At 40.7% G+C, this 18540-nt stretch overlaps 1 protein-coding gene across 1 annotated transcript in view; it reads right to left on the reverse strand.

The window, feature by feature from the left end:
- The window catches only part of dennd2b (DENN domain containing 2B), a 39470-nt gene extending 23325 nt beyond the window's left edge, over positions 1–16145 (reverse strand). The window contains exons 1-3 of the mRNA XM_069693408.1: positions 15887–16145; positions 6692–6790; positions 359–1642 (exon numbers count right to left, since the gene is read on the reverse strand). Of these exons, the coding sequence (XP_069549509.1) occupies positions 359–1642; positions 6692–6765 (1358 nt within the window). The 5' untranslated portion in view covers positions 6766–6790; positions 15887–16145. The remainder of the gene's footprint in view (positions 1–358; positions 1643–6691; positions 6791–15886) is intronic.
- Between the last annotated feature and the right edge of the window lie 2395 nt (positions 16146–18540).

An 18540-nucleotide genomic window follows, 5' to 3' on the forward strand; every position in this document is an offset into this window, starting at 1 on the left:
ACTCTGATGCTGCAACCAGAGACATTGATCAGTAGCTTACTAAACGACAGCATCAACAAATCAAGCAGATATAATCAGCAAACTAAACTCTTCAGAAGATGGTCAAACACTTTAGAAACTTTTGCAACTACCCCCCAAAAAAAGATCCACTCAATGAAGCTAAACTAATGCAGACAAGAGGTACAGATAGCGTAGTATCTCCAACACATGCTGTTTACTATAAAGTGGACTCAAGACAAACATCATTAATGTAGGAATGTAGGAAACAAACTCATACAGCTCTCTATGCTTTAGAAGTCTCGTGTATTTTCACCTGAGTATTGAGAAAGACATTAGCAGGCTGTTCGTTTTGCCTCACCTGTCCTGGATCCTGATGGGGGTGCTTCCTTCGGTCTTTACTATCCGTGTCATGCTGGGTGCAGGGGTCGAGGGCAGAGGCGGGGGAGACTCAGAGGCTCTGTCTGGAGGTAATCCATTGGCTGGCAACACGTCCTTCTGGTCCCGTTTGGCATCGTATTCAAAAGTGCGTTTGGGTTTAGGTAAGGGGTTGACTGGTGTGCAAGCAGAGGTCTGTTGGCTGGGAGGCTCTGGGCTCTCAGACCTGGTTGAGCTCACGCTGAACCTTTGTCTGAGTTTAGAGAGCTTATCAGGCACCAAAACAGCATCTGGTTCAGTGGCCACAGAGCAAATGCTGCTGCGCTTACTGGTGCATGTACTGTCCAAGTCGTCACCTATCATAAAGGACTTTTGTCTCATCTTGTCTGGAGCATAGCAGTTACTCAGATATCGTGGAGGGGGTGGGCTGGGATTCTCCTTCAGGGCTTGCTCTATCTTTTGTATCCTGTTGAGGACTGCTGACGTCTCTTTACGAGCAGACAGGGAACGTACAAATGTTCCTGAAGACTCTGTCTTGCCTATCCTTTTCTGGAAACGACCTCGACCATCTCTGTCCGACACTCCTTCCTCTTCCTCTGTCTCTGTGTAGGAGCATTCGGAGAATGCTGTGCTCATCCTGCGAACTCCCTTAAAGTCAAATGTCTTCTCGCTACAGGGAGAAGAGAGAAGGCTCGGGCAGCCTTCACTACCCCCTACTCGCCCTCCTCCTCTTTTATCCAGACACAAGCTCATCCTAGGCAGAGACACCCGTCTGCACTCCCATTCTGAGATCTTTTTGCGGATTGTGGCGGGGGGGACACCTGCTGCTGGGTGGGTGAGAGAGAGGGTGCGCTTGTGGCCCTGGTTGGAGGAAGGTCCCAGTGATTGTGTGCTCCAGCTCAGAGGCCTCCCATTAAGTCCATCTCCTGCAGAGAGATCCCCTTGTTCCTCCTTCTGCTCCTGGAGGTCCTGACTCTCCTGACAGGGCTCGGTTTGAACTGGGGGCTTATAGATGGAGAGCCTGTTATCCAGGCAGCTGATGCTCTTTGATTTAGTGAGACGGCCTTGGGAGTCAGTGTCACCTGTGAGAGACGCACCGCTGCTCAGGCTAGCTGTCTTGCTGGTCCGTCCAGCACGTAGCAGGAACCTGCCGTCGGTCCTGACGTACCTACTCTGTTTGCCGGAGCTCTCGCTGTCGCTGAGGAGAGGCTGTGGGCTCTGCCTCTGGCTGGCAGAAAGAGAGAGGCACGCTGATGTAGACTGGCACCTGAAACAAGAAAGAGAAAGGTGTGAACAAACATTGAAATGTTTCTCTACCAACACACATTCCAGCCCAACAGATATTAATAAACCAAAAGGGGGCAAGTCACAAGAGCTGCCAACAAGTCCACTCAACCCAGCAGCATGAAAAGTAACAGAAACTCAATGCGGAACAGATGCGAGAAAACTGTAAAGAATCAGCTGGAAGTTTTGAATTCATTTCCAACATCAAGGACAGAATGAAAACCTGAGCCACACATTTAGAATAACCACAGGAAAGTATTCTGTCTTTGGCAGCATAAGATTCAAATAAAAGCCAAAGGAAATACAGACAACATTAAAATGCCACTGTGGATTTTTCCACATAATCAAAACAAGTTGAGGAGAATCACAGAGGACCTCACACAGAAAACAGTTTGCCAAGCGACATTTATCACAGCGCTCTTACCTATAAGTTTCACTGTTCCTCTCAGGTCCTCAAAGTCTTTTCTGATCCCTGCAGCTCAGTGATAGGAGGTGCTGCAGTGGCCTCACGCTCACTGCTGGCTCCACCATCATCTATCACACTCACTCACACCTTTTCTCACGGTGCTCACCTGCTTTCAGGTTTCCACAGAGAGGCTAACTTTTCATGTAGATCCAGATCACCCTACTACTCATAGTCTTGCAGGAGCCTTGTCATTATTTGGACAGTGACTAACTCTTGTGAAAGGGAATCGTTGTGAGATCTGATGTCACAGCCCTGCTTAGAATAACAAGAGTTATGGGAGGAGGAAGTGCAGGGCTGCAAACTGTGATCCAACACTGCAGGTTGAGACAAATCCAGCTTCACACCTATCTGCCCTTCCCTGGTTCCATTCCTGCTGCTCCAAGGTGGAGAGACTTTTACAACAGCGAGGTGTCTGCAAGCTGTAACCATGATGGATGTAGTTGTCTTACGTCGCTTGAAGGAGTATGAGAATTCAAGACAACTCATATCTGGAATTTTTTACTAATAGTTTCTAGCACTCTGGAGTTAACTAAATAGATGTTTAATCACACAATACTTTATGTATGGAGATTAATCAGACTGATATATGAACTGATATATCAGGGCACCTTATTTCCCCTTGCTTACTGAGCAAAAAATAATCCAATATGATACTGTGGTTCTTACAAAGCAGCATCTCAGCTGTGTCTGCTGTTTGATATTTAGTTATGTTGGAATATATTTCATGTGTTTGGTTAGCGTCAACAGTTTTGTTTTCGCAGTTCATGTAAATAACAAATGCAATCAGCTTTACTTCACTGTGTAGTATGGATAAACAGTATATGGAAATTTAAATGATTTATAATACAACATACTGTGGTTGTATACAGATATGAGTATATTTTTATGTGTTTATTAATGTACAGTATTTGTCGACGACAATAACTTCTCCTATGAAGACATATTCTGACAACTGCGTTTTACAATGTTGTCAATCATTATCTGTTTTACACCAGCTTCTTCTTTTTGTTCACAGGAACAATTTATAGCTGTTTGGTAATACATTAATTCAAAATTGAATTTACTTACTAACTACATATTAATATTATGAACAATTTATTCAATGTTCATATACTGCTTATCAATGCTAAATTAAGAGACTTAAAGTCCTGCTGACATTTTACCAAAAAAATACAACCATTAAATCACCATATGATGATCAATAAAACATGAAAACGACTTCATCTTCAGTCTTATCTGAAACAAATCATCAAACCTGTGTGTCAATAGCTGCTATAGCTACTTCACATAAAGTAAAATACATTTGTAATTTAAGTTTGAGCTAAACCTCAACAGACCATATTTCCACCACTATGAATAAAGTGAGCCCTGATTATTACCTCACTCACATCATTAATGCAAATATATACAGACCTGGGAATGAAAATAGTTTAAAGGTACGCTTCAATCTAAAGTAAAAAGTCTATCAAGACTTTCATATTTGCATCAGAAAGAAATCCTCAACATTTTTACTTTAAATACTCATTTGGAAGAAAAAAGGGTTTCTAACTAAAGTAAAACTCAATAAGTTTTAATAAAAAACATTATTTCAAGAATGAAATGAGACATTGCATTTTCATGTTGAAGCTGGTTGGATTGAAGCTAATTCTAAATACTTCATACACAGTAATACAGTTTAGATCAGTAGTGTTAAAACCTAAAGGTCGAGGCTCCTAAAGGCTCACAAAATAAATAGGACAGGAAATAAAAACTGTTTTCAGTTTTGTCATAAAGAACCTCAAGCAGACACTGTTTTTTGGAGGGGTTTGTATTGTATTTTTTAAGATTATCATATGTTTTTTGGGGGGGGAGTTTCATGTAAAATCTTAAAGTCATGAGTTTCTGTCAGGTAAATAAAGTGCAGTAAAAAGTACAATTTAAAATTAATAACCTAGTGTTTTCTTGGCAAAACTCGGAAGCAAACTTGTGCCAAGGAGTATGACGACTGCAGGACGCCAGAGAGGGAACAGTGTCTCAGAAGCCAAATATCAATGGGGGTGTTTTAATAGCAACCAGACCAAACGCTCAGGAATACCACTGACACTACGGTTTATTGGGTTTATCATGACAGTGTACATTTTTTCTCAGGGTTTGACTTTTTTTTGTTGTTTTTTTTAAACATGGGGAGAACTCAGTGCTGTGTTTTCAGACTCAACAATGATTCTACCAGTGTGACACTAAACATGAAATAACAAGATGATCTGGGAGAAAATAATGACACTGGCTTCATGCTGTGCTTTGATAATGTTTTGAAGAGACTGCATCTATGTTTCATTTTAAATATATATACATCATTATATTCTGCAGTGTCTTCAGTCTGAAATGTTCGTCTGACTGAAGTGACTCTACTGATATGTAGATGGACTTTATCCTGTCACCCACCCTTACAATCTATGTTGTAGTAACAACATTCAAATATACTGAAGTATATATGTTTGTTTTGTTAGTTCATTTCGGGTATTTTGTATCTTTGGTTATAATGATTTATGATTTATTAGTTTTCTTGCTTTGGTTTATCTACACTGTACTTGAATGTGATCTGCTTCCAAACTTTATCTAACAGCAGATTTAATAGACTGCAAAATAAAAAGAAGTCATTGAAAATTATTAATATATTAGAATGTTATGGCCTCATTTTGCTAGAACTAATGTTTATGTTGTAAAATAAAATCTGAAGAAGTCTAAATTAGACACAAAAAGAAAATATGTGTGAATTTTCTTGTCGATTCAGGACTTGGGGACCTTTAGGGCTTGTGAAAACAGTTTAGTCAGGTTCAGCTGGCCTGGCCACACATACAGTACTGTACAAAAAGCTGAATGCCAGTCACAACCTGGCCTCTGGCTTTCGCTCAGGCTTCTTGGGCATGCTAACCACAAGCCACTTCCCGTTACTGACCGGACAGAGGGAGCAGCCTGCTCACAGAACCAGAACTTCTACTACTATAGTTCAACTACAAGCTGCATGTCACTTGTTAACTTATTTGCACATTTGCAACTATGATCCAGCACAAACCTATGAGCTTTGGAGGGTTTAGTAAATAAGGGAACTGTGAATTTCACACACTGTGAAATCACAGGAGCATGAGCTCCCTCTCGCCCAGGGCTCTGCCAGCATGTTGCCAAAACATCTCTCTGAATTGCTTTGCAGGGTTCATTCTAATCTTTGATGTACATAACCTTCATCAAAAGTACAACATCAAAAGAATACCCAGTATTTAGTAAATTTGCAATTATTCCCTCAGACAATCAAAAAGCAAGAGTCAGCCAGACTGCCACCATGTTGCAGCATGTTGCCATGTTGCCTCTTGAGGCTACACAGTTCAATATGGGTGTGATTTGTCCAGGAAACTGATCCCTGGTTAATTCCCTAGTTTGGGGGAATGCATTGTGCAGCAGTATTCAACACAAATAAATCCTGTCCATCTGTTAAAACACAGAGCTGCAATGTGTCTTTGCTTCACGTCCCGCAAGCTTTGAATGTGATCTTAAAGATTCAGGGGTAACATGAGCCCATGAGGACCACGAGCTGCCAATGAGGCTCAGCTACAATGACAATTCATTTTACTGTTTCATTTTATCCTGTGCAGTCTCACTGTTCCTGTGAGAGACCTTTGTGATTCTGAGATGAGTGTTTTAGTCACATTTAGAGTTGCCAAACGTACACTATGGAGAATATAATGTATATTTATAGGAAATATAGTGCATATTAGTCTGTGGTAAATATGGACATTTACATGCAAATAAGTATCCTTTATATTATTCAAAAAAGTGGCATTTTGATTAATATTTATGTGGTTTCCTCAAAGCTTAATTTACACCAAAAGACATTACAGAAACCAGCTGCCACAGATTACATTATGTTTTGTGGTCTAATAAATACTGTCTTCTGTGTATGTACTGCTACATCAGCACAGAAAATGGAGGAAGGAATGAGCAGTCAAACAGTAGCATTACCTTTATTAGAATGGCAGCACCATTGGTAACAATCATCTTGCTCAAATCAGCCATCAGACCATGACATGGTGATGTGTCAGTGTGAACACAGAGCACATCTTTTCCTAATCGCCTTCCTGTTCCTCAGAAGAATAAAGACCATTAGCGGCTTGATCAAGAATGGACAGAATGATAAACTGTAAGAATGAAGAGCCTAGATATCATGTAGCATTTTCAAAGTTCACTTTCCTCTCGCAGCAGGACACCGTCAGGTCTCAACATGCTAACACAAGCTTCAGCTCACTACTCACAATTCAGAGTTGGATGGGGCCCTTGTCCAGGAAACAGGATTGTACTTGCAAAAGCTTTGGAAGTCTTATCATGATTGACAATCACTGTTCGTTTTTCCCATGCACCAAAAAGCCAAGACGATCTACGACGGACCACCGATGGAAAGATTTGGTTGAAAATGAATGAGCTGAAGTAAAGGACTTCTTCCTCTTTCTCTTTCAAAATCAGATGGAAGCTCGGAAACCCTGTAATGTGCCTGGAAGTGCACATTAACCTTCCCACCCTGCCCCAGGTGTCACTGACCTGTCGGGGACGTCCCGGGGAGCTTTATCGCCTCCTGCACGAGGCACAGCCTTCGAACTCTTGTTGGCAGTCATGTTTGTCTGCAAACCACCCGCTCACCTGATGGACAAACACAAAGATGTGAAACATTGGAAAAGCTGCAGCTTTAGGCAAACAAAAACATGGCCTAAAACCTTGAAAGGTCTGGGATTGTTACAGGGAATAATGGACTTGATTGAAGATTTCTGTAACCCTCAGGTCAACCTCAGGTTGGCCTGACACAAGTTCTCTCAACCCTAAAGTCTACTTTTCTCCATTGAAGATAAAGATGAGAGTGCAGGGTGAACTATTGTGCTTGAGAACTTTCCATTAAACTAATTAATAAAAATGAATCCTACCATGTGCCCCCCCTCACCACATCTGCCATGTTGAATCTCCAGTGTAAACATGGCAGACGACTGTCAGCAAACCAAAAGTAAGTGGCATAACTAACCCAGCATGTCGACAATGTCGTGCCAGAGAGCCTCTGGCGGTCCTGGCAAGGCTTTATTTTTCCGCCTAGAAAATGTGCCTTCAGCATCAAAACACACAGAACTGCATCTCTGTGACAGAAACAGCTAAAGTGTTGTTCAAAAAGTTCTTTATCAACATTTGGATCACAGCCAAGGAGGAAATTGGGAAAGAAAACCACTGCTAACCTGCTGATATCAAGATCAAAGAGGCGGTTAAAATAAAGCACAAAATACATATTTGCTAATTTATTCCCGTGATATAACAGAATAATACATTTTTGAGGCCAATTGATATTTATAGAATCTGATAACATAGGAATTAAGTCGACACATATAAACTGAGTGGAGTTTTCTACAATCTGAAAATAAGCAATTGCCATCCAATAAAAACCTCATAGATCATTTGTGCAAGCAGTTTATTACAAAGTATTTATGTGGCATCACCACCCAGCGGCCCCAGTATCTACAACAAGAACAAATGAAGAGGTGACTTATAGAAGCACAAAGCCTGCGTAAGGAGGAGGTCAGGGTGGACGGATAGGTCAACAAAACACTGGACTTTAACACGGGACACTACTTTTTGCCTAACTTTAACTTCACATTTATTATTGTAACCATGACTGTGAAGGTAAATTTGAACCCGAACCCTGATCTTTACCTTAGCCTATCCGAATTGTAACCAAAGAGTCGTATTCAGACGGTAGGTCAAAGTACCTATTGTGTTGTTCAGGTTGGATCTGCTGTATGTACTTAAGCCCATATTTCACTGCCGGTACCGGCTGATCTTCACCCTATTTACGTTTGTTGGTTTTCCATAGGGCAAAAGTTGTGGACAGTACCCAGTACCTGATACTATTTTTGGTATCACTTTCATAAAGATTCCAAGGGTGATGAGCTGATATCAAAAGGTGACATAAACACACTGTAGACCACTTATTGGTCAACTCTGCATTAAGGGGGTACTGTGTTCAGCGGAAAAACAAAATCCAGAAAAGTGCATGGTAGCAAAAGCGAGTAGAGTCAAGTAGCGTAGAACCGGTATCAGCAGTGAGGTCTAATGTAACATCGTTTCTAAATTCCCACAAACACATCTGTGACTGTACTGTACTGTTACTCTCTGTTAACAATCAACTGACGTATATGATACAGACATACCGGCAATAAGATAATATTTGATAACAAATATGTCCGTTAAAATAATACTTCTTCCTGACATGTCCTGAGATTGATGCCTAACCTACAATACATAGGAATTGAACAGAATTACGTTGCTGCTAAGAGCACTTGAAATACTTCAGGGTATGATATTTGTCGATTGTGATTCAGTTATTTTCATGTAAAGCGATATTCTCTTTTAAATACTATAAAAATATTATTTTTTTTAAACTTCAAAACATCTTCCTTACAGTAAACCTTTCCTGGACTTGATCTCAAATTAGACCAGCAGTCAGTAAGGCCTCCCTTCAAACTGGAGGCTATTGCCCCTGAATGTAGCGTTGACCCTTTCAAGAGGGCTCAAAGCAATAGTTCTGGTGCATACGGAGGTTAAATGGTGATCCTAGAGACCAGAGGTGGAAGATAGGAGGGTGCTTGGCAGCATGAATTGTTTACAGGAAGTTGTTGTATGAAGAAACCAGGCAACCAGTAGTGGAGCTGATTCCTATAGAGACAGACGAGGAGAGCGAAGGAGCATTCCTGCTGTCAGCTATTTCCTGTAACTGTGAACTGCGCGAGGAGGACGAGGCATGCATCATTATTTTCATCTAAAACAAAGAATGATGTTGTCCTGCCTGCGTACAACTCTCCGCTGTGGCCATTTCTTTGAGAACCACGAAAGACATCACACTTGAATTTAAACAGAATATGTGCAGAAAATTGGACAGGAAATATAGGAAGGAGCCTGTGATGCAGCTCGTGCTGTTAGAATTAACAATGGAAAATAAAAGTCTTCCCGCGTACCAGTGTATCAAGAAATTTGTAGATGACTCAGTGCAACAGTTATTAATTAAACAACATAACATCTGTTTCAAATTTCAAAGTATTTCTCAATCGATTTATATAAATTACATTTGTGGCAAAGAATACATAGGATAAATAGGATTGTATGATGAAAACAACCTTGGATATTCAAGTGAACAAAAATGTGCTAAATAATGATTATACAACAAATCAAGCCTAAAAAGGAAACAGACAAAAAAATAAGCCAGAACTTTTTAAACCAAATTAAAAAAAAAATTGAAAATAGAAAATCCAGACAAACTGGCAGGTGTTTGAAATATTATTTCTGATTATTACCTGTTTTCAGAAGTGACATTCACTATTCTCTCTCCAATTAGAAACATTAAGCTACTGTCAGTTTAATTTGTAGCATCTCAAAGCAGACAAACAACTGGCAGGAGTGGAGAAAATTGAACTGTTAACAATTTATATTATGTCAGTTCTACACACCTTAGTTAGATTAATTTGAGAGTTGTAATGGTCACATAAGTTCACCATTTGTACAGTCACTGTGATGGGGACATGTAATTTGTTCATTTGGTTGCTATCACCACGGATTGTACATCATCTATTGTCAGTGGCCGGTGGCATCTGCACGGCCAATGGACATGTGTTTTTATGATTACTTTCCTAAATAACTGGACTACATAAAGAAGGTAAGTGACGTCACTGAGAGCGCTCAGGTGTATGGTGGAGGCGGCGTCCAGAGAACAATACCTGGCGGCGAGTCCAGGGGATCTTGCCCAAGGGAACCACGTCGTGGAGTATCTTCCTTTTGGATTATCTGAGATATGGACTTTTTCTGCCAGAAGAAGAGTTTTAACTTCTAGACGAACAGCGGTGGGGAGATCTGCGCGGACTTTGCTTGGAGGCATTAAACCGTGGCGGCTCACCACGTTTCACCGGGTATCGAACCTTTTTTGGTTTAGAGACTTTTTTTTAAGTCAACAAAGACTATTTATGGTTGTGCACTTGGGGTCAGGAGGTATTTGGGTTGTTTGGGGCTATTCGGCAGGTATTGTTTGTGTGTTGGGGGCGGCCTTTGTTTGTTACGACACCCCTCTTTGTTTGGTAATTACCGTCCAGGCGGGACGCGTCCTAATTTGTATTTTTTCCCCTTTAATATATTGCACCTCTCAACCAACTTGTGTCACTTTCGTTCATTTATATTTTTGTTCCACATTATGGGCAGGTAAAGGTAGGGATGTTATGTTTAGGTTTTGAGTTTTTTAGTTAACTCGGAGTTCAGCAGGCTGGAACCAAACAACGAAATCAGGTCCGTCCGTTCCCTGAAATAGCGTGTAGCTTTTTCCTTACTATTAGTTAGGGTGAATTGTTACATTCGTTTCTGAAGTTGTTTGACCTCATTGTTGATGGCTTACAAAGAAAATCGCTCTGACCAACCAGGTCAGGGAGGAAACACACCACTAATCCACTTTTAGATGTCAACACTCCAAATAAAAACAGCAGCTTTATAATATTTGCTCCCACAATCACACATCCCAGGTGACTGCTTCTTCTGTTACTGCTGATGACTGTTCAAGCAGAACATCCAAAGTTAGAGAGATTAAAGTTTTACTTTCTTACTTTTAAAACAAGCTACTGCTTAATTCCTTTTTTTCTAACAGTTGTTGCCAACGTGAGAAATTTGCCTGGTTTTGGTTATGAAATTTAAAAAAATCCCATCCTCTTAATCACCGAGCTTAACCAGGTCCAGGTTTTTCCTGGTTTTGTCACATTGGTGTCCAGACGTACTAAGTGATTTCATGGGAGGCATATCAATGACGCATATTTTCCTCAGCAACAAGAGCATATTGATGGACAGTGTCTCCAGTAGACTGTTTGGGCTGGAATAAAAGAGCGCTTTGTGTTCAATACATCCTTGAGAGGGAGAGATGGTTAAAAAGTAAGTCTGTTATCAGTGTGTGTGTGTGTGTGTGTGTGTGTGTGTGTGTGTGTGTGTGTGTGTGTGTGTGTGTGTGTGTGCGTGCGTGCGTGCGTGCGTGCGTGCGTGCGTGCGTGCGTGCGTGCGTGTGTGAGAGACTCTATTAGGTAAAATATCCTTTAAAGAGAGTCAACATGTCCTTGGCCCCATCACATTTAACAGATCATCTGATACACAGTTTGCTCTGCTCCAAACAGGAATTTACTAATATTTACCCGATCCATCAGACGGTGGCTGCATTCAGAATATTAAAGAATGTTTTCAGAGGGTAAAATAAAGCACAGTAGATGGGCCAAAACACCTGGAGTCAATGCCAAGAGTTTTGTTCTCATTCAGCAAAGATTACACACAAATATGCGCACTCTCAGCACCTGGCACTCGATGTTCAGATTGTAATAGCGCGGCACAACCTTATGCAAGAACTTAATATTGACGTCATGATGGATGAACTTTCATTAACTTCCTGCAACTGGGGTTTCCTTTCAGTTCTTTTTTTTATCCAAAAACATGCAGCAGGAGACACAACCGCTTCCATAAAGAGGGCCTAACACTGTAATTCCCCACTTTCCTGCTACTTGGCTTTTCTGGTCCTCTATTTGTGCTCATCAGCAACTTGACTACAAGGTTTGTAAAAGCCACCACAGGCAGCCATAAAGCAATGGGGAAAAGGAAGAGTGAAAATCTCTGCAAATTCTCAACTCTTTCCAGACGTCACAACTTAGCTGGCAGACACGAGCGCACAAGCCCACACGCTGACCCACATCATTGTTTCAATATCTGCAGAGAGGACAGTTTTGTCCCCAAAGGACAAAAAGAGACTTGAGCAGATTGAGTGGAATCGTGTTAGCAGAGCAGTGTGGGAGTTGAGCTGCATAAATATCCTTTGAGACGGGTATCCAGCTTTTGATAGTCAACCTACAAAAGGATAAATAATGTCCAAATAAAGTCATTTTAAATGCACACATGAACTGTACATGTGAGGCGTACACACATATAACCTTATGTTTTATAGGGTAAACCTCGTGGGAAAGCAAAAAGTCCAAAATGAGAAAGAAACTGTCGTAAATTGTGGCTATATAGTGTGTATTGTGTTCATAATCTGAGTCTCTGGAGAGTAGTTTAAGGTTCTGACAGCCTCTATGTGTCTATGTAAAAGAAAACCCCCAAGGTTGGTGCTACTGGCAGTGGCCCACAGCCCATACCTATATAATTACCCCACCACATGGTCTGCCATTCTGCCGCTACAGAGCTTGATTGACCAGGTGGAACCAATACTTGGAATCTTTTTTTATCTCCTTTTTTAGCAGTTTCAGCTTGTTTTTTTTGTTTTTTTTCAGGGTAATCATGGCATATTTTCTCTTTGTGTAAAAGAGGAAAAACCCTTGTGTGTAACCTAGATATGAGCAAGCACAGCTGCAGAGGCAGGCATGTGAAAAACAGGCTTATATCGGTCTGAGCTGCGGCGGGGGGGGGGATAGTTTGTGTCACAGAGCTGACCTCTGACACTCTGTCTCTGACTTTTCCAAGGACATAAAATGCGTTCCTGTTTGCTACTGTCTTGAAGTTAGAACTTAAGTAAACAAAGACAATTAGTTTCACTAACACCTGTGTTAATGCTCATTTTCCAGTGTCTGACAGCCTCACACAGGTTGATTTTTTTTTTTTGTCACTTACTTGGATATTTTAATCAAAATTAAGATAAAGAAGTCGGACAAAGACCTGCAACGTCACCACTTATTCAAAACTTAGACACTCATTAAATCTTAGAAACAGTTAACATTGGCTTCTTTTGACCATAAAGGTGAAGTTTCTCCAACATTCACCAAAAAGTTTTAGTTAGAAGCAGAGCAAACAAACAAAAAAACCTTATATGGGCTATTTGTTGAGTAGTTAATGGGTCAAATTCCTATATTGACATTCAGATTTTCAACATGCTCCACTGTGTTTGCTGATGCACAAATTCAAAATGGTGAAAGAAAAAACAAATGATTGGAAATTCACTTTAACCTCTCATATGGCTTCGAGTGCTCAGACTAGAGTTACTCTCGACTTCAGCAGCCAGAGAATGAATTAAGACAACTGAACTTTAACTAAGAGAAACTATCCTTCAGTCAGTTGTTTGTACCCAATGTGTATGTAAGTCAATGTGTGCTGATTAATGGCACTGTGAACATTCTGCTTTGAGTCAAAGCCACGAACAATTCATGACACTGAAGGCTACAGGCCGTCTACTTTATAAAGAGGCTTTTTCCTGCATCATTTATTCTGAGTATCAACAGGTTCTGATAAGTGCTTAAGAGCTGAAAACACCATTGACAGCGTTTGTATCCAGACATCAAACCTGACAGTGAATGGCTTGTATCTGAGCACGCAATTTTAGATTAACTAACATCCTGAGAAAATAAAGGCAGAACATCTTATGGCACGTTAATGTTGACATGCTGTCATGTTCAAAGGGTAATGGTATACAAAATCCAATTAAATGGTTAAAAACCCACTAAATATACAGTCATAAATTATTTGTAATGTTACACAGAGGTTAACTTACACTGTAGCTGACTGATTATCTTTACTTCACAGCAAACATGAAGAGATGCCAATAAAGAGATGATGCATCAAGAGGCAGTGAGTTTAGACAGATGTGTCACTGTCATCATACACGTGTCTGACATGACCCGCAGACAGCAGGACAACTCTGTAGACAGTTTCTCATGTCTGTTGGAAGACTGAAGGATAATCAAAACAACACTTCATTTGTCTTCTGCTGTTTCATAATTGCAATGCAGTGTTGAAAACTGACAAACAAGAAAGTCTATATTTAGATAAAGACACTTGCTTGACTCCAAGTCTGCTGCACCACTTCAACAATGAAAACAAATTTCCAGCATTTCGTTACTTCTGCGTGAGCAAGCCAATGTTTTGAGAGCCATGTCTATAATCCTGGTCAGTATACTTAGAACCACTATACTGTATTCTACTTGCTCACCACAAGTGTGTGAAATTAGGTATTTAACCTTAAGACACATGAATGTGAAACCAAAGGAGAGCTGAAACATTCAGAACAGCCAAAGACTACTTCCAGGCAGGTAGATGCATCACATCCTTTAGATAGACTGCAAAAAAACAAGATCTACATCTGTCATTTCTCAATGTTTTAAATACATGTACATCAGACCAAATGCTTCCATTACACGCAATGAAATGTGGAAGCAGCTTTTTTTGGTTTCTAAGGAAGGTTTGTCTCAGGGGTTGATAACTTTGGAAGAGCTTGAGGGTAAAGTTAAGGGAGATGGTCTTGTGATTTGCACAATAAAAAACATGTTGCAGAAATACTCCTCCGTGTCTAAAAAGCTGAGCCTAAATGTCCCTTCAGCAAGATGCTGAACAAAACCGTTCTTTCAGAGCAATCAGACGCTCACGCTCCGCAATCCTCAGTAAATCACAATAAAAATATCTGCAGGGAAAAACTTTGACTGAATAACCTTTAACATATCTGGTGATAGGCCAAGCTCACTCCTGTTAAACTACATGGACAACAGAAGAGAGCTTCCTCAATAGCTTTGTGTTGACAGTCGTGTCCAGTGAGAGGGGAAGGTCATTGTTTGATCTGCACAATAGAAAGGCTTTAAGGGGGAAAAGGGAGAGCTTAAAGAAAACCAGGTGCAGCCATGGGTTTGCATTATACTGAATAAGATAAGATCGTAAGGATTTAGGCTGTAATCTGTTAAGAAAACTCCTATTAAAGACAATCATCTTTCAAGGTAAACACAAAACTCCCCATATTTAAAATACAAAGACCTCAGTGAGAGCATACCTTACCATACCCAGTACTGCTTTAGAAATGTGAATATATTAATAACTAGATGTGTTTAGGACTTTAAAATCCATAAATGGATCTAGATCAGCAGTAGAAATCACATAGCAACAGACAATATATATATATATTAATCCAAGTAAGTGCAGGAGGTCAGGAGAAAGTAAATATGTCAGACATTTAAAAAACAAAAGTTAAAATTCCGATTTTAACCCCACAAACATATCTGATAATCTCACTTTACTGGCAGAGTAAAAAAAAATAATAATAATAAACATGTATAAATTGCACACAAAAAAGAAGCCCACTGCTATGAACGTAAATGTACGTACATCTGGTCTTATACAGCCTCCTACTCATTGCCCGTCACTACATCAAGCTTTACGTACATGGGTATGCCAGGCGAAACAAATACAACTGCACGTGTACAACTTTGTATCAAATAAACTAAGACAATACACAACACATTAAAAGTTCTGGTGTGTGTTTTTTTTCTCCCCAGACAAAATCAAATGTCCCCCTAAAGCCCGACGTACAGCAGAAAAGGCTGATCTCGGCTCGGAGTCTACGGTCCTGCGCCGTCTCTGTTTATCTGCTGCTGGTTTGACTTTTAGGATGTTCAGTGATAATAACTCGGTCTCATTATACAACCCGCAGAGTTACTGCCTGGACCCGCTGGGACATTTTTCTTCATTCAAAGGGTCAGCAGCAAAAAAAAAAAAAAAAAAAAAAGCACTCTGGTTTTGTTCCTGCACTTCATCGTTCGACATGTCGATGACCAAATATGGTCACATGGAGACACTTTAACGCACCTTGCAACTTTTCTTACGACAACTTTCCCGTTATTTTCAGCCCCGTGTTTCGGCCGCTATGACCGCTACGTTAACCAGTTAAACTTCCTGCTGCAGCTCGTCAGCACAGTGTTCAAAACGCAGGCGGCTTTTTACCTCCGAGTTTCTCCTCACATCCATGGCTGCTGACATTTTGAGATTATAATCCCTTTGCGACGCACAAATCCCGTTCGTCTACGCGTTGAAAAACTTTGGCTGGCTGTGCCGGATACCTGCCCTACTCAATAAACTCCGACTCATGTCTTTCCAACCCGAAAAAAAAAAAAAAAAAAAAGACAGAGAAAGAAAAAAAAGAGAAACCCCTCCTGCCTCCCCTCTCTCTCTCTGCCTGCTGCAGAGGGCAGAGGCAGGACTTGTAGCCATGGAAACGGGTTGTTTGCCCCCTTCACTTTTCTCGAGATTTCCCCCCCCCCCCCTTCCCCCTCCTCCCCCCTCCCTCCTCAGCCAGGCATTCAGCCTCTGTCCCTTGTTTATTGTCAGGCTGCTCTGAGGACTGTGGATGAATATTCAAAGAGCTGAGGGCTGCTGATGGGATGAAACCGTGCTGGCAGCACTGCAACACATTGTCATGCAGAAATACCCCACCGAGAACACACACACACACACACACACACACACACACACACACAAAGACGTCTTTCATTTCACTTTCATACTGACCAAGTGTTTGAATCTGTGTTATCTATTTCAAAGTCATGTATTAATTATGTTTCGCAGAGATTTCATTTAGTTATGCTATCCCGTCTTGTAATACCACCCTAGACCTCAGGAGGCGATAGTGAGTAGCGGCAGTCTGCCCTCCGTCCAACATTAGAGGAAGAAAAAGTAATTTATTCTAAAGGCCTTTACCACAGACGACTAAGAGAAGTGGATTTATCTTCCAGGTCTGACAGGGAGTCTGATGCGAAAGTGCCATAAAGTGCAATACAGCAGGTGTTGGCTCCATAGACTCACATTCAACTTCTCTCATTAAATAATAAGTCAATCTTTTTTTTTTTCCACCATTATGGTGTCACCTACTAAAGTCACTGCTTCTTATTAGTTTTCTGGTGGCCTATCTATAAATAATCCCATTATTAATTAGATACTAGGCCTCAAAAAGTGGTATGTTTGGGAGGGTGACTGTTTGATTGACAGGCCTGTGGTGAAATCATGTTTCTGCTCTAGGTGGGCGGGGCATAGTGTTGTCAGTTCCTAATTACAATAGGAAAGAACAATATGAAAATTAATGAATAGTTTTGATGTGAAATATTTCCAGGCGAGTATTTCGCAACTAAACTATTCATAAAAATGCTCTCCTGCTCTTCCTCAGTCAACAAAAGGAGATTTTTAATACGTTAGCCAAACTTGCTGTGACATGACCGCCTGCTTACTACCAACTTTATACATCCAAAAATAAACTACTTGCTATTGTGATAGCCAAGTTGATGTTCCTGTTTGAGTTAACTCCAGTCAGATTAAACCAATTTAATTCCCTTTGTGCTGTGACTATGGAGCATTCAGTGAATACCAGATCATTGTAATGTAAACCATTTCAGCATGTGAACTGTGCACACATAAACTCAACCAGACAACATGAGAGCCACATGAATTCCAAACATGTATACTATCTCTCAGTGGTCAAGTGGTCAGTGCACATTAAAACATAATGAAGACACCACATATCCACACCATCTGCACTGTAGAGGCATAAAGAGGGATCATGTCGATTCAATGGATCATCTTCAGTGAAGGAATGTTCTGTTAATATACACAAATCTGCATTTTTATGACCGTTTTGAATTTGATTTATCATTTAGTTGGACTTTTTTCACTATCTTCAAACGATAGCTCAGGGTTTTGCTGACAATTTGAAGTTGTCCACTTCATCCTGTCAAAAAAAAAAAAACAACACAGTAAATTTGAACTGTTCCAGGATAACTGAGCAAACAGTCCGCTTTGTCAGCTGAGATTTTCTTTTAACAGTTTTACAGGAGAAATCCTTTTGCCATTCTTGGTTATCTTTTAGTGTGGCTGCATGTAACATTTTTACGACAAATGTTGAAGCACTACTCATCCATAAAAACAGCGCCTTTCAGTCTCCTGGAGTGTCTTATCATCCCACTGGCCTGGGAAGAGAAAGGAAGTCACAAAACACAGACAGCCGCGATCACAGTTTGCAACATCTAGTCAGCAGGAAGCCCACAGATCTGCCACTGTGCAGCTTTTCTAGGAGACCCAGTTAAAACCTTCCAAGGTCTCGTAAAGACGATCCTTCCTGAAGACACTTCAGATCCGTGCTGTCTGAACACAAAGGACAAAGGCACATACCGCTTTTTGTGGGATGTTTTACCAGAATGTAACCTAAGCTTAAACTCGTGGAATTCATTGATCGAGGAGCCATCTGGACTCCTCATTAAAAGCCACATCCTCTCCTTGCATGACATGGGAGCATCAAAGCACAGACTCACATACATACATGACATTCTTCAAGCAATGAAAGGACTCCACATCGAGCCAGCCTCCAAAGTTTAGGTTGCTTCAAACTGAGTTTCAGGGTTGACCGCAGAGCTCTGACGCCAGAGATCTGATTCATTCCTCTTCATACTAAATTATACACCTGCTAAAGTCGAGATCACAAAGGAATACATGTTTATTATCTCACATATGAGTCAGAAAAATTCATGTTCATCAAGAATTCGCTGTGAGTCACAAATTCTCAAACATTCAGAGCAATTATTCCACCGCTGTGTGAGACTTTTGCCACCTAC

The sequence above is a fragment of the Brachyistius frenatus genome, unplaced genomic scaffold (assembly GCF_029030835.1).
Source record: "Brachyistius frenatus isolate BFR_SWC_R1_liver_20210118 unplaced genomic scaffold, ASM2903083v1 Contig_15, whole genome shotgun sequence".
Lineage (NCBI taxonomy): Eukaryota > Metazoa > Chordata > Actinopteri > Embiotocidae > Brachyistius > Brachyistius frenatus.